This window comes from Capra hircus, chromosome 1 (genome assembly GCF_001704415.2).
Source record: "Capra hircus breed San Clemente chromosome 1, ASM170441v1, whole genome shotgun sequence".
NCBI lineage: Eukaryota > Metazoa > Chordata > Mammalia > Artiodactyla > Bovidae > Capra > Capra hircus.
This window is the reverse complement of record NC_030808.1, coordinates 133748334-133764139: the sequence shown is the minus strand read 5'-3', so window position 1 is coordinate 133764139 and position 15806 is coordinate 133748334. Positions and strand designations below refer to the sequence as shown.

General features: G+C 47.5%; 1 protein-coding gene across 2 annotated transcripts in view; it reads left to right on the top strand.

The window, feature by feature from the left end:
• Window positions 1-15806, top strand: part of EPHB1 (EPH receptor B1) — a 453923-nt gene that overhangs the window by 349900 nt on the left and 88217 nt on the right. For both annotated transcript variants that reach the window (XM_018050923.1, XM_018050926.1), the window contains 3 exons: window positions 6538-6700; window positions 10207-10315; window positions 11161-11225. In XM_018050923.1, the coding sequence (XP_017906412.1) occupies window positions 6538-6700; window positions 10207-10315; window positions 11161-11225 (337 nt within the window). The remainder of the gene's footprint in view (window positions 1-6537; window positions 6701-10206; window positions 10316-11160; window positions 11226-15806) is intronic.

Below are 15806 nucleotides of genomic sequence, written 5' to 3'. Positions count from 1 at the left end.
TACTGACCCAACACAGTATTTGTGCAAACACCATTTATTCATTTATATTTGTTTGGCAAGTTTTTGTTTTTGGTTTTTTTTTTTTTTTTGAGTGCCTGCTGTTTGGCAAGTACTATTCTAGGATATACTACTGATCAAACAAGGATTCCTGCCCTCAAGAAGCTTATTTTCTAATGCAAATAGACAGAAAATGAATAATGAACATAATGAATAAGGGTATCATACAGTATGTTAGAAAATGAGGATTGTAAAGTGGGGGAAGTAGATCAGGGTAAATGGGATCAGAATGGTCAGGTTTGGGGGAGGAATAGTTGGAAAAATAAATAGAGTGGTAAAAGTGGGGCTTTTGGAGAAGCTAAGTTCTAAGTAAAGACCTGAAGGAGGAAAGGGTGTTGTATAGCAGGCATGTGGGAGATAGAGAGCCGACATAAAGGCCCTGTAGCCAGATAATGAATGCTGGTTGAAGGAGCAGGAAGGAGACCAGCATGACTGGAGTGATATGAGCAACTGGGAAACAGTAGTCGGGGAGAGGTAATCCGAGCAGGTGCTCACGTTGGGCTGTAAGAACCTGAGCATTTCCACAAATGAGATCGGGATCCATAGAAGGTTTGGAGCAGAAGGGAAACAGAATCTGACTTACATTTTAAAAGGATCATTCAAGCATTTCCACTGAAAATAGACCTGCTATATTATAATAATCTAAGACAAAGATGGGGGACAAAGCCAAAGCCAACAGGATTTCCAACAGGTTGGATTTTCAATTGGGAGTGTTTGGGCCTGAGTCACTAGGATGACTGAGAACGGGATCACTCGTGGCTGGAGCACGTCTGGGCTGAGGGAAGGGACCATTCAGCTTCGTGTCTAAAATGCCTCTGAGATAGCCAAGTGGAGATGTGCAACAGGCAGCTACATATGCACATTTGGAGTTCAGATGAGTGGACTGGGCTAGAGATGACCATTTGGAAGTTGTCCGTGTGTAGAAGACCTGAGCCCAGGTGAGACTGTCCAGTGGGTCAGTGGAGATAAGAAGAGGTTCTAGGATGAAGACCTGCAGACTCCAACATGGAGGCATTGTTGAAATGGAGCATGACTGCACTGGGAAGAGAGCCTTCATTTCCAGAGCTGTTCTTAACTGACAACCACACAGCTGTGGTCCCATTACTGAACCACTTACTCTAGGTCAGTTTTCACATTTGTAAAATTCACCGATTTACCTCCCTGAAAGCAGAAGGCCAGATAGATCACCGATCAAGCCAGCAACGAGGTGTGCCCTTCAGCTGTTATAGCCGAATTTGCAAGCAAGGTGAGGGTTAGGCAGCTATTTACTCATTTAGAGGATTCTGAGTTTCACAGACAGTTGATTCTGATAATTCAGGGAACTGGGGGTAATTCACATGATCTGGATTCATAAGCCACCATTATTTTCATTCAGCTTTGAACTGAGGGTGTTTATTTGCTAGATTTTTAAAAAATCATTTAATGAAGTAAATGTTGGACAAATCCAAAAAATTTTTTGACCAATCTGGACCTATCGATTTCATGACCTCATTTCATCACCAAAGTTGACCTGGACCAAATTCAGGTTGACCTAGACTTAGTTCTGTTGACCTTCTTCAATAGAATATCATGCTTGGCCATCTATGGTGTGATGTCAGTCACCAGTAAGGTCACACCCAGTCCCCTTCCCATATACACATGAACTTGAGCCTTGTAGCTCATCTCAAATAAATAATAATTTCTTCTTTGTGTGCCCCTGTTGGGTGCCAGAGACTTTCCAAACAATCTGTGCCCCTCACAGCCCAGTATGGTAAATATTAATAACATTGTCTTGGGTAAAGAAACAAATACACAAAGAAGTTAAAAAAAACAAGGCTGACTTACTCAGATCACACAGCTAGAAAGGGAGTCTAGCCTGGGTTCTTTGGCCTGTAGCCTGTGGTGGTGCTGGGAAGGGGTGGGATGTATGGGAGACCACCTGCCCTTCTCCTCTCCCACTGTGCTAAGGTCAGTCACCAAAGGAGGGGGTGAAAGCCTCAGAACTGAAACCATGAGGCTCAGGCCTCTGTCCCCCAGCTCCTCATCCCCCAACCCACGCCCAACTCCTCCACAGCCTTTCCCTGTCCATGCAAGCCTCCCCACTAAACAAACTGCAATTAACTTCGATTTCTGATGCTATGAAGGAGGCTTATTCTCCCATTATAGATCCCATCCCAACTTCTCAATAGTTTATGCTGATTATTAACAGAACACACGCACTGCAGTTCAATGCCAGAGGGGGCTTCCATACCTCAGTGAGGCAGACCATTGTCCCAGAGGATAGAATGCTTTCCTGAAAGAGAAGATTCTTTGCCCAAGCCTTGGTTACCATTCATTATATTATGATAGAATTCTCACTTGCTTATAAAGTGCTCAAATATAAAATCCATTACATTGCCTTGACCATTTCTAATTTCTAAAGAAAGGACATTATCTTATGAGGGTGTTTTGAAATAATAATCACAATGCCAATAATTCATCACATATTGAGTGCCAGTTATATGCCAGATATTCACAGATATATTAGTTCTGATCCTCAGAAGAAATGGAAGATACTTGAAAGTTGAGTATAACCAATTTATGGATGATAGAACTAAGTCACAGAAAGGTCAAATGATCTACCCTTAACCTCACAGGCCACAGCTAGGGAACCACAGAATTGGAACTGTAGATATTTTCATTATATTTCAGTATATTTCTGAGCTCACTGAAAGACTGGATGCAATGTTGATGCTGCTCAAAATTAGTGTGGCCTTGGAAATAAGAGAATGTATCTTAATTTTCAATCCAAATACTTGTAGCCAGAATCATTTGCCTGCCTGTTCCACAGGGGTGTGGAATCCCGGTCTTTAGAAGATGCAAACAGAACTCAGCCCAGTAGATGTCCTGGATTCAATCCAAAGAAATAGAACTCATCATTCCTCCTTCCCTTGCCACTTCTTCTAAACTAGGAAGCAGCATCATTTTTCTGTGAGGACCAGCTAGTGAATATTTTAGGCTTACAGGCCATAGTCTCTACTGCAACTACTCAACTGTGCCTTTATAGCAGGAAGCAGCCATGGGCAGTAGATAGATGACAATAGAATATGGGCATGGCTGGGATCCAATAAAACTTTATTTGCAAAAACAGGTAGTTGGTCATAGGCTGTAGTTTTCCAGGTCTGGGTCTGCCACTCCGCATCAGTCTCTTGGTTTTGCTTGGGACACCTGTCACCTTCAGTACTGTGAGTGGAATCAATGAGGCTTTCAGCTCCTCCAATAGCTCATTAATAGAGAGCTCAGATGCCATCCAGCTGATGACACTCCCAGGGCCTCTCCCATGATCATCTTCTTCCCCATTTTAATATGCTTCCATTCATCATTCTCTCTTGTTTACTGTCTTGTAGCACTTTTCACTCCTGACGTCAGTGCTTATAGGCAAACCAAGGGAGAACGTCTACAGCTGCTCTTGGCTGTCTTAATGATTAAGCATTTAGACCTGGACTCGCTCTTCATATTAACTAGGTGAGGACAGACTGCTTTAGGCCTTGGGTATTTCTACCCTTCAAATTTATTTCCACCCTTCATTTTCTCACAGGAACCCACTCAGACCTTGGCAATATCTTGTGCTCCATCCATGGGTTCAAATTACTGGTCCAAAGTGGACTGTTGATTTATTCATTTAGCACTGAGGTGTTGGGCACCCAGGCAAGGCGAGCCCCCTGCTACATGTTAGGGATGGAGAGAGAAGATGTGGTCTCTGCCCTCAACAGCTGCAGCATCTGTCCCCCTCACACTTCCAAAATCATAAGCAACCAAAAAAAAGAAGAAAAGGAAAAGCAACTCTGCTCTTCACTCTTATCCGCCTGAGGTTGATGAACGGTTTTGAGAGAACAAGGACTGATACTCATTTTAATCACTGAACTTCTTGAAGGATGTGTGGACAATAACGTGATTATGGGTTCTCGCCATCCAAATGCCAATACACCAGCACACATTTTTCAGGAACAGAGCTGCCCAGGAGATGTTTCACATATTTCAAGCAGTGCACGCTTGCATCCCATACAATAAAACCAGAGAATTCAGGCAGCTGCCTAGATTTTGGAGCAATGGGATTTTGTCCTAATTTGCAAGGACCATGTTTTCATAGTTTCAGACCATGTTTTCAGTGTGTCAAGATAGTAATGATGAAAGTTTTAGATGGCATCCCTTCTAGAGTGGACAGCCTTCTTTTTTGCTGAGTTCCTTATTGGAGGTGGAGTGGGGTTAGGAATCCACCTGCTTTTTATTATTTTATTTTATTTTTATTAATTTATTTATTTATGTTAATTTTTATTTTTACTTTATTTTACTTTACAATACTGTATTGATTTTGCCATGCATTGACATGCTTTTTAAATAGATCGAATGATGTATGGCTAAATGATGTAAGTCACTCATCACCAACCCCATGCCACTTATCCTCCCGAGATTCCCAGTTACTTGCAGGTGCCTAATCTCCTTTCAGCCCCACCTTTGCATATTTTATTCTGTTCTCAAAGGATAGTCTGTTTAGTTCTTACTCTCCTCACTCATCCATGGGGCTAATTTCTTTCATCTTTCGGGACTCACTCATGCCACCCTTTCTCTGAGTCCCTCCCGACCACCTTATCAGTCTGGGCTGGGGCGGCCCTCTACTGCACCCTCATAACCCCGTGAGCTGCCCTCTGTGCCATCACTCACTCAGCCCTGCAGCTTTCAGCCCCACCCCACAAGATGTTGTGTACCCAAAGGCAGGGACCATGGCTTGATACCTACAGCCCTTGGTAGCAGGCACCACATGGTAATGTGTTGTCATGGTGACCATCTGGCCAAATGAATGAATGATCGCATATCAGGTCATTTCTGCCCTTGCACAGTAGACGTCTACATATTTTAAGATGATGGTAATTTCTTATCGCTGTACTGTATTCTTTTGTCCCGGTTCAACTCCCAACATTTCTTCTGTCCTTTGACTAAGGATGTGGCTCACAGACCACACTGGTCAACAACTTTCCCCTCCTTTATCACCCTGCCTCTTGAACTGCTATGCCTAGAACTCGTCACAGTGCCCTAGATCTGCATGTGGGACTTGGGGGCTTCCTTCCTGGTGACCTAAGATCTTCATTTTGTTCTAAGACTCACAGTGCAAACTAGGGGCAGACCTAGACTCTGAACAGCTGCCATCTCCATGATGGTCACATGGAAATGATTAGAGATGAGCTGGTGCATGCGGGCGAGGTAGAAAGATGATGGGCAGCAGTGAAGAGAGTCCTTGGGCTGGAACAGTGAGGGGCACTTTCTTGGAAGAGGAGATCTTGAGGGGTGTAGGCTTAAGGAAATCGGAAAATGCAGAGGAGCCCCTGGAGAGAGGCATTTCAGATTGGGAAAACAACCTAAGCAAAGGTCTGGAGACCAGGGCTATGGTATCCAGAGAGGCAGCAAGGTGGCGGCTCAGGGGGATGTGAAAGATTGGAGTTGACTTCATTGTGAGAGGCCCCTGGACTGAGAGTTAGGAGTTTTGTCTATCTGATAATAGCTTTAGGGAGTCAGAGATCTTTTTTACAAAAGAACCTTGGATTGGGTAGGAAGAGAGTGGCAGAAAAGATCGGAAGCTACAAAAGTTCAGGCCAAACCATATGTTACACAAGATCAGCAGCGAAGAGAGCACAAGCAAGGACACAGTGAGGCACTCATGATGGGTGGGAGAGTCAGAAGGAAGAAAGACACAGCAGGTCTGTGAGCACCAGAGGATACCCATGTGCAGGTGACAGGGACTGTAGAGGGCCAGGCAGAGGGTGCTGAAGAGAATGGCGCACAGAGAGTGGGACTGACCCCCTAAACAGTGGGAGGGGTGAGGGCAGAGGCCATGTTCTCCAGGGAGAAGGGGCATGCCCTCCCTAGATGCTGATGGGGAGGAACTCGGACAGTGGGCACCCAGACAGACATATGCCAAGATGAAAGCAGAAGCAGGTGTGGGAGGTAGTCCAGCTTCAAGTTTTTAGCTCGGTCTCAAGCTTTTTAGCAGAGCGAACACAAAGTCATTTGTCTACGGACTTGAGGTCTCTTAAGGTGTGATCTAGAACAGCCATTGTGAGGAGTGACCAGGAGAGGAAAGACCAGGGCTCGGCAGAAGCAACGCAAAGAGAGGCAGGCAGGTGCAGATGTGGCCGTTTGCTTCTGCTGAGGTCAGGGATGAGAGGGGGTGTGCAAAGCTGCAAGTGCTTTGTAATTCTATCTCTCATCCCTGGAGGGGAAGGAGTAGAAAACCACTGTCCTTGCCAGGCCCTGAGAGCTCAGCCATTTCCTCAGACCTCTCTAAAGACCATCACCACCCCACAGTCCAGAGTCCGTTTATTATTCTTTAGGTCCAGCCCAGTCTGTGGGGTTTGGAGGGATGGCTTGGGGCTCTGGACACCTTTTAGCAGATCTGAAGGACCCAGAACCGAGGGGCCCACGTGCTCAGGAGCAGGCTGCCAACCCCTTTCCCTTGCTCTCCTGCAGGAACACAATGAGTTCAACTCCTCCATGGCCAGGAGCCAGACCAACACCGCGCGGATTGACGGCCTGCGGCCGGGCATGGTGTACGTGGTCCAGGTGCGCGCCCGCACCGTGGCCGGCTATGGAAAGTTCAGTGGCAAGATGTGCTTCCAGACCTTGACGGACGGTAAGGGGCAGGCAGGTGACCTGGGATCAGGGCAGGCAGAAGGAGGAGAAGAAGCCCCCAGGAGGCAGTGGTCACAGCCGATATGCCAGCTGCTAACTGGATTCCAGTGGAATTGCCTCATTGGCCCCCAGGAGGACCTGCATTCACTAGGCAGAGCATCTGTCTGAAGCCTGGCTGGGTTTTCGACATCTAGTGGGTTTTCTTCGCAGGTCTCTGTACCGCGCACGCGCAGAGCCTCCCGCATGCATGCCTGCGTCTGCAGAGCAGTGAGCCCAACGCAAAATGAAAGGACATGCTCTTCTGGGATTCTGTGTTGTTTCAACCTCACTCCCACTTCACTCCTCTGCTGTCGGGGCTGGGAGCTGAGTGCACAGCCTCACTGCATGAGTTAAGGGCTCCTGGAAGAAAACAGAGGGACGCACTGGGGAGTGGCTGTCCCACACGCCTCAGAGTATTTAAAACAGCTTCACATGTGACCCCCCAGGAGGTCCAGCTGAGGTGTCTCCAGAGAGAACAGCCACTGCTTTCCAAGCTGTCTCCAAGGCTAGACGATCTTGTCCCTGAAAATACTTCCACCTTTGGGCTTTATTAGTTCCCTGTTGCCACAATCTCTGCTACTCCTCTGAGATCACCCCCTTTAGTTGTTATGAAAATTCTGTTTCCCTGTAACCTCAGACTTGTGCATGGGTGTCTATTTCATTAGCTACTTTCCATAGTGTATGTACTCATTTATCTACTACCTATCTATATTTATTCATTGATGAGCTGTTTCCTGGTAGCTCCCAAGTGTCAATCTGTTCTCAGCCTCTCAAATAGAAAGGCTTTAATTTTTTCCTTTATTACTTAAATTATATAGAAAACACTCTGCCCTTGGAAAACATTTTATTTTAGGCCAACAATCTCTGTAAAGTCATTGGAAAGATTTAAAAATCAAGTGATTTCATATAAAAATTATAATACCCGTTTTATTTTGAAAAATTGTAAGAGAAGGCAATGCTGGTGAGCATCTTAGTGTGAGGACTTTGTCTTGAGGCAGAGGCTTGCTGCCCCACGCAGGGCTTATCACTTCCCAGTGGTCTGTACCTGGATGCTTCAATGTGAGCTGTCTGGCCTCTGTAGGAGTAGAGTTTGCAGTCAGTTCTGAGTTTATTTTAGGTGAGTTTGGACTCATATTTTGAGGATGGTGAGTTAGGATAGAAAGGTGAGGCAGTTTATCCAGATTAATGATGCTGCTGGTGTGAAAAGAACGCAGTCCATCTTCCGTTCCTTAAGGACTCTGTTCCCCTCTTTGTACCTTACTTCACATCTAGATTTATGGGCACTTTGGCATCAAGAGGTACACAGGATTAAAAGCCCAAAATTCAAAAAGCTGTGAGCACTGGTCTCTTGGCAATTCTGCTAGACAAATCAAGAAGTAACAAATTTCTCCCAAGAAGGCTATTCCTTTTACCTCTGGCAGTTAAGTTTTGTAAACCCAAGAGGAGCTGGATGTAAGAGAGTTCTGGTAAGTGGCCAAATTGGAGAGTATTTGTCTTAATGACTGAGGTTCACACATCAGTAATAATTATGTTCACTGAGGCTTCAGGCCTCCCTGCAGCACGAAGGTGAGTCTGAAGTTTGTCAGCGATAGGGTCATTGGGTCGAGGAGGACCTGTGGGATCCCACCCAGGGTCACTGGCCATGCTTTGGGCTGGTGACCTCCACAAGGACAGAGCTGCTGTGGTTCTGGGCTGTACTTAGCTACAACCTGCTAACCTTTGACTTGGCTGCCTAATTTTTTAAAAACTGATTTATACAGCAGTTTAAATCAGTATATACAGTATATGTAGGTATAGTATATACTTGTATCTACATGTTTGCCAAGCATTCTGGGTGATTATTATGCCCCAGTGTTTGAGAACCATCCTTCCACACTGTGGGTAAAGGAGACTTCTAAACCTAAGGATACTGGTTCTGGAAGCATCTAGAAATCAATTTGAAGGGCTAAAGGTCACATGGCTTAGGAATTTTTCAATTTACATGGACTCCTCCCTGTGGTTCCTTTTGTTTATTTTATTTTTACAAAATTAACTTTTTTAAAAACACATGTTATAAAAAGTTCGCAGCAGAGGGAAACCGAAACTCTACCTTCACTCTTTAAAATGGATTTCTAGAAAGTGGGAGGCCTCTAGAACAATATCCTTGTCTTTGCAAGTCTCATCCTGTAGCCACAAAGTTGAACCATGGTTCCCAAACATTAGGGTGCATAAAAGCCATGCCGAGTGCTTGGTAAACACGCAGATACCCTGCCTTTCACTCAGAGGTTCCGATTCATTAGATCTGAGGAGTGACCTGGAAAAGGGTCTAACCGTTGGGCTTGAGCAATTCTGCAGAGCAGAAACCTGCAGAGCAGGGAACCTCAGAATGATGGCGGGCAGTGGGGAAGGGAGTGCAGATAAAATACAGTTACATGTGAATTTCAGGTAAATAACAAATAATGTTTGTCTAAGTATCTCCCATGCAATATTTGGGTTAGATTAAAACCTTATTTGTTGTTTATGTGAAATTCACATGTAACTGATCATTCCATATTTTTATTCACTGTATCTGGCAGCCCCAATTGTAATAGGACATAAATAGCTTGACCCCCATCTGCCTCAGCCCCGAAATTCTGTGATGGCTCCTTGACACCAAGTGAGAGAAGAACCACAATAATAACAATAGGCCCCTGGGCGGAGTGGTTTGTATGGATTAAGGAGAAGAGAATTTGTATTTGGGGCATCTGTGATACATCAGACACTGAAATATGTGTCACATGATTTAATTTAAAAATTTATTTTAACAGATAAAGAATCCGAGAGTCAAGGACTAGATGCTGTGTCTCAGATCGCTAAGCTTCCCCATGGTAAAGCCAGGGTTTGAGAGAGCTCTGTCCACCTCTGTGACCCGCAGGCAGCCACTCCCCCATGTGTTTCTAACACTGGCAGAAGCCAAGACCCTATTCTTCTTGAGTGTAAGCTTGAGAGTTCTGGGCTGTTTCTCGACATGTCTTCATTCTCTGCAGCCCTGGATGTGGTACTGGGTGGCTGCAGATGCTCTTAAGCCTCTGCTCAGTGAATCTGTTGACTGGCTTCATCTCAGCAACTTTGTGTCTTAGAAGGTACTTCAGCAGTGGTTTCCATATCCCCTGTTAGATGTATCCTTGGCATGGCTGACAGACCTTTGAGAGGCCTTCTGAATGAGTGCAGGGAGACAGAGTTACCTTTGCTCTGGGGCTAATGTCATCAGCTCTTAGTTGTGAGGTCCTCTGTCACTGTTATCTTGCTTTTATTATTGACATTATTTGTTTGGGGTTGTTTTTGTGAGTGTGTTTTATTTAAAGATTACTCTTGGTTTGGGTCAGGCTTACAGCTCTGAAATATAGAAACTCTATCTATCACTCTGATGTCCTTGGTGGTATCCCTGAGTAGCAAGCAGCCCCATGCAGAGGGCAGACAGGAAGCTTCTAATACCTCTCTCTCTGCTAGATGATTACAAGTCTGAGCTGCGGGAGCAGCTGCCCCTGATCGCTGGCTCAGCGGCAGCTGGGGTGGTGTTTGTGGTGTCCCTGGTGGCCGTCTCCATCGTCTGCAGCAGGTAGGCCCCCTGGCCCCACTCCTGCCCGCTCTCCCCAGACCCAGGAAGGCTGGCTCATGCACCCTCCCTGGTCATGTGGACGGAACAGGACCTGACCGTTCAGGGACACACCGTCAGGCTCACCAGTCATCACCCTTTCTCTGTCCACGGGCAGCCTAGAACTTTCCAGATCATTTATTTTCTCTGTGCTGGGGATAAATCCTCTGGAGGCGCTGGGCAAGGCTCTGAGCATTTGTCCCCCAACCTCATCTTCACCCACTCATTTAACCCCCCTACACACGATGATCTTCCTGGAGTGACAGTTACAAAATCGCATTTGACCCTCTGGGACATCCCACCCTGTGCCTCAACCCATTCTCTGGCTACAGGGCTGGGGCCTGGGCACAGGGTGCAGGTGGGCAGCAGGGAGCTAAGGAGGGAAAGAGGAGCTCTGCAAGAGCGGGTCCTACAGGAGGCAGGAAGCTCTCGTGAATTTTTAATACTGCTGCTGCTGCTGCCTTGGGTGGTTAGCCTAGATTCAGCTGGCCCGTCCCGAGAAGTTCCACAGGGCAGCCAGAGCGCTAGCAGGCACCCTCCAGGGCCTCTCACCAAGCTCTGTAGAGACCCTGGCCCTGCCTGACCTCTGAAAGACCTTGACTTGAAAGTGGAGCCTACTGCCCACGGAGATGGTCAGGCTAGAATGCTGGCCACAACAGGAGTTCCGCTTAAGGGACAGCTGCAGTTCCCAACCCCAGGAGAAGCCCAGGTGAGCCCCCACCAGAACAGGGGGCCTGGGTGGAGGTCCTGGGAGCAGAATGGTGTGGATATACCCTGGCTGAGAGAGCTCCTCTCCCTTGTGTCCACAGGAAACGTGCTTACAGCAAAGAAGCTGTGTACAGTGATAAGCTCCAGCATTACAGCACGGGCCGAGGTGAGTAGAAAGCCTGAGCCACCCACCGCCTGAGCTCCGGAGTCAAGAGGCAAGTGCTTGGGGGCTCCTTGTAGGCAGACTGGCCCATCCCCACTGAGAGCCCCCTCCCAGCCACCAGTGCCCAGAGGCTGGGTCCCCAGGGACCAAGGCTGTCCACCCCATCTGTGTCCACCCATCATGGGCACTTATTGAATGCCTGGCAGGTAGATTATCTTCCTCACTGATAAGCCCATAGAGGACACGGAATGCAGGGAGATTGAGTTTAGCAAGTCAATGAATCCTGAAATCAGACTCAGTGGAAAAAGATGGAGGGTTCTCTATTAACATCTTCTGCCTTATCTTATCCAATGGGGCGGCTGGGGAATGTGTTAACCAAATTCACAGATAAGCCAGAGAACTTGAACGGAGGGAATTAAAAAGATAGCAGAGCCCAAGAGGCCAAAGTGTTGGGATATCTCCCAAGTGTTCTCTTTTAAGCAGTGCCTTTAAAAGTTTTTCACTCATTATCTACTCTCTTTTTTCAAAACCTATATATAATATTTTTATAACTGAAATTTCCCTTTACCAACTTGTGATGTTAAGTCCTGTGTCGGAATTCTTCTTTGCTGTGTGTCATAGCAACACTGCAGGGTCTGCAGAGGTCCCCACTGGTCAGCTGGGTCATTTCCTGCCTCCAGGAAGCAGAATGCTTAAATCCTTATAGCAGACATGCTGTTTCTAAATAACTCCTTTCAGATTCCACGGACACACTCAGAACCCTGCCCCGGCGCTGTGTGCTCTGCCCTCTCTGTCTCCGGCTTCCTCCGTGAGCCGCATCTCACCTCAGTGCTGCTGCGGCTGTACCAGCCCCGTTTCCCTGCTCCCTGGGTGGAGTGCATGGAAAACAGGCTGTGTCTACACACACCATAAGCAGGCCTTCTCTGGGTGGTTCTGGGAGTGGAAATGGTGTCCGAGGCAAAAGTTCTCACTCGAGGTGACCCCAGGCAAGAGAGTGATGCCGGGGTGCTCACATAGCAGGTTTGCCACAGAGGAGTTCGTGTTCAAGTGAGGGCAAGGCTGGTGCTGGCTGGGGCGATGCAGAGGTTGCTCTGTGGATATAGCTTTGTTCCCCAGGGTTTTCAATCCAAGACCAAGAACCTACCAAGGGTCTGTAAAGGACTAAGCCCCTGGCACCTGGGCTGCTGTTGTAAGTCATGGTGGGGATGGGGCTGTGGCCTGGGCACCGGCTGAGACCCCAAGGCTCTCTCAGGGTGGTCCAGCTCACACCCATGTTCAGCAACACAAACTGGGGTCAGAGGAGGGAGACTGGGAGAGCAGCCCCCTTCTAAGGCTACAGGCACAGCTCCTGCAACACTCCAGGTCCATCTATCCCTCTTTCTTCCCCCCAGCAGGCCACCTGGGCCTCCATTTTAACCAGACGTCACTGGTTTTAGAGGGAAATCCTAATGCGTTCTCTCTCCTTTCCTCACATTCTGATTTTGCACCTCAAAGCAAAATCTTCAGATACTTTTACTTAACATAAACTGACGCATTTCCCTTACAGGCAGGTCTTTAGCTTCCTAAGGACAGAGACTTTGATTTGTCTGTGATTCTCAGGTGGAGGTGTCCCCTCCATGGTGCATCAGGATTACCTGGTGGGCTCTCTCCACCACCTCACCTCCCTGCCTCTGCCTCCTGGGGTTCTGACATCACCCCGCCTCCCTGCTCTGGGCTGATGCCTGGCCACCTTGAGAGCCACTATGCAGTCAGTTTCAGATTTGGCATCCTTTGAACTCTTTGGATGAAAGAAACATTTAAAGATGGCCATGTCCACCTGAAAGCAGAGGACACAAAATTGGGTTCAAAAGGAGGAATGCCATTTTGAAAACTAAAGACGCCCAAAGTGAGAATGCGATACCCTAGGAGGGAGCCCCTCCTTTTAAAGGCACGCAAGTTAAATCTTATACCCTTCACTGGGGGTACAGAGAGTTCCCAGGCATCAAGCGGGGGTGCATCTTGCTGCCTTTTTGGCCTCTTCAGCCTCAGACCTGACTTTCTTCTCTGGAGAGGCTGGCTTCCCTGGGCTGCCACGTGTCACCCACATGCACAGATAGACTTCCAAAGTGCTCACAGCCTCCTTCTGGGGAATTCTCACCTCTAAGGCCACGAGAATCAAGCCTCCCTGGTTCTCAGGGTCCGCAGAAGACCCAACGCCCAGTCCTCAGTAGCAGAAACCACCGAGGATGGCTGAGGACACAGTGTTAACAAGCTGCGCAGTCTTCCTCCCCAGGACTTGGGCACACAGAGTTCTTCCTGCACCAGAGTTCAGTCCCTCTGCTGCCTTAGAAGTCTGTCTTCTTTTTAAATCTGTTCTCCTTTTATAAATGCTCTTTCTTTCTATTAATAACCCCTTTCTTTTTACCCCGTCCCTGAAACCTGGCTTCTCTCCCGCACTCTGGTTCTCTGAACTCATAGCCTCACGCACTGAATTACATCAGTGCATTTTCTCCCACGGACATCCATCACCCTGACTAACGCTATTACTGCTGGAGAACCAGCCAAAGGGATGTGGAGCTGGGGAAGACACAGCACACACATAGCAGAAGAGGAAACTCAAGGCTCTGATGGAGGACAGACCTGGCCCGAGATGGGGGAGGGTAGGAATAATTAGTTATGGAAAGCTTACCCAGTGCCATGCAGGGGGAACTTTATTCTGGTAGCTCATTTCAACTCCTCCAACCCTGACCACCACTCTAGGTGGCAGGCATTAATCTAGGGAGGTTCCATGACTTTGCCAGGTTTCGCAGCTCATGGGTGGCAGAGACAGACCTCGCGTTCTCTAAACCTGGCTTCAGAGCCCGTCATCTCTCCATATTGCAGAGGCTCAAGGTGGCTGGAGGTCAGCAGCAAGTCAAAACGTGAGGACCAATCTCAGGAGTCCTAGATGGTGGTTTGTTGGCTCCTCCTCTGGGTCCCACTGCAGGAGGCAGAAAGGCGGATGCACTTGATCTGAAAGTGTGCACACAGTCATTCCTGGGCTACACATATGCATGCACCTCACTGTGGGGACGTGGATGCTAACCTGGACATCTCAGCGCTTCCTGCCCTGGAACGGACAAGAAACCTGCAGCAGCTCCCCAGCCTCACTCATCAGTACCCAAGAAGGCCCCTGCCTGTCTTCCCTGCAGGCAGGGCACAGGGCTTCATACAGAGTCTGCTGGCATCTGTCCTCCCAGACCTGCCCTTCAAGCTGTTGCAAAGGCTGAAGGAGACATAATAGAAATATTGGCAAATGTAATGGCTTCTCTAGCCTGTGGAGATGCAACAGATCTTAGCAATTTGAGAATACCAAGTGCTTTCCAGGGCAGGCTCTGAGCCTGCAGCACAGAGAATGGGCTTGTAAAGGAGGATCTGACTGGGGTGAGAGTGACTAGAGGGAAGGCAGGAAGGGAAGAGAAAGCGCGTGGATATGGTGCCAGATGCTGGGCTGAAGAGCCTGGGAGCCTGTGGTTCATGTTCAAGGGTGAGTGGGTAAGTGTGGGTTTCCCATGTCTAGAAAGAGGCAGACAGATGGCAAGCTCTTATGGTTTCCACGGGACAGTCCTCAGAAGGTGCTGGCTGACTAAAAACTGGCTGGATGGGATGATCCAGGTGGGCTTGGGAATCTATCTTTAGAAAAGTTCCAGTTGATGCTACATTTGGGAAATGTTACCAGGTATTTGTAAGGCTTGGATAGCTGCACACTGGATGGTAGTTAACACTGCACTGAATTCTAAGATGGATGGAGTGAGCAGAAGTGGGGAGAGAAGGTGAGGGCTTGGGAAGGGGTCAAGGGTTTTCAAAAAGAAGCACTAACAGAATCATCTCCGTGTTAACAAGCAACGGCAGTTATCATCACAGAGTTATTTTTATTAAACTTTGAGAAATTTTGAAAACAAATGAGATATGTATCCCAAATAAAAGACTGGCACACATTAATTTCCACACAGGACAAGAGGACTGAACATAGGGACCTCAGAACATAAGTGTGAGCTCAATCCCTGCCAAACACTCGAGAAACTGGGAAGCAGATGCCTTCAGGGCATTTAAAACTAAGTTCAGTGATCATTGGGGATTATTAAGGATTAAATACAGGGTTATTTTAAAAGTTATTATTAAGAAAAGTTATATAGGCTTCCCTCATACCTCAGTGCGTAAAAAATCTTCCTGCAATGTAGGAGACCCAGGTTCGATTCCTGGGTCGGGAAGATCCCCTGGAGAAGGAAATGGCAACTCATTCCAACTTCTCCTGTTCTTGCGTGGAAAATACCATGGACAGAGAATCCCTGGCAGGTTACAGTCCATGGGGTCACAAGGGTCAGCACAACTTAGTGACTAAACCACCACCGTGGGGCCCTCATCTCATTTACTAGGGCTGTACATTTGCAAGACATTGCATATTTTGGCAAAATATTTGATGGTCTCCTAAGGGGAAGAAGCACGGTGAAGTGGGTACAGAGCTGGTCTTCATACAGAAAGAAAGTAGGTTAGTGAGTCTGTCAGCCAGGGAGGGAGTCATCAGTTTTATCTTAGTCCTTGTCCAGTTCGATCTCTTGCTTGTTT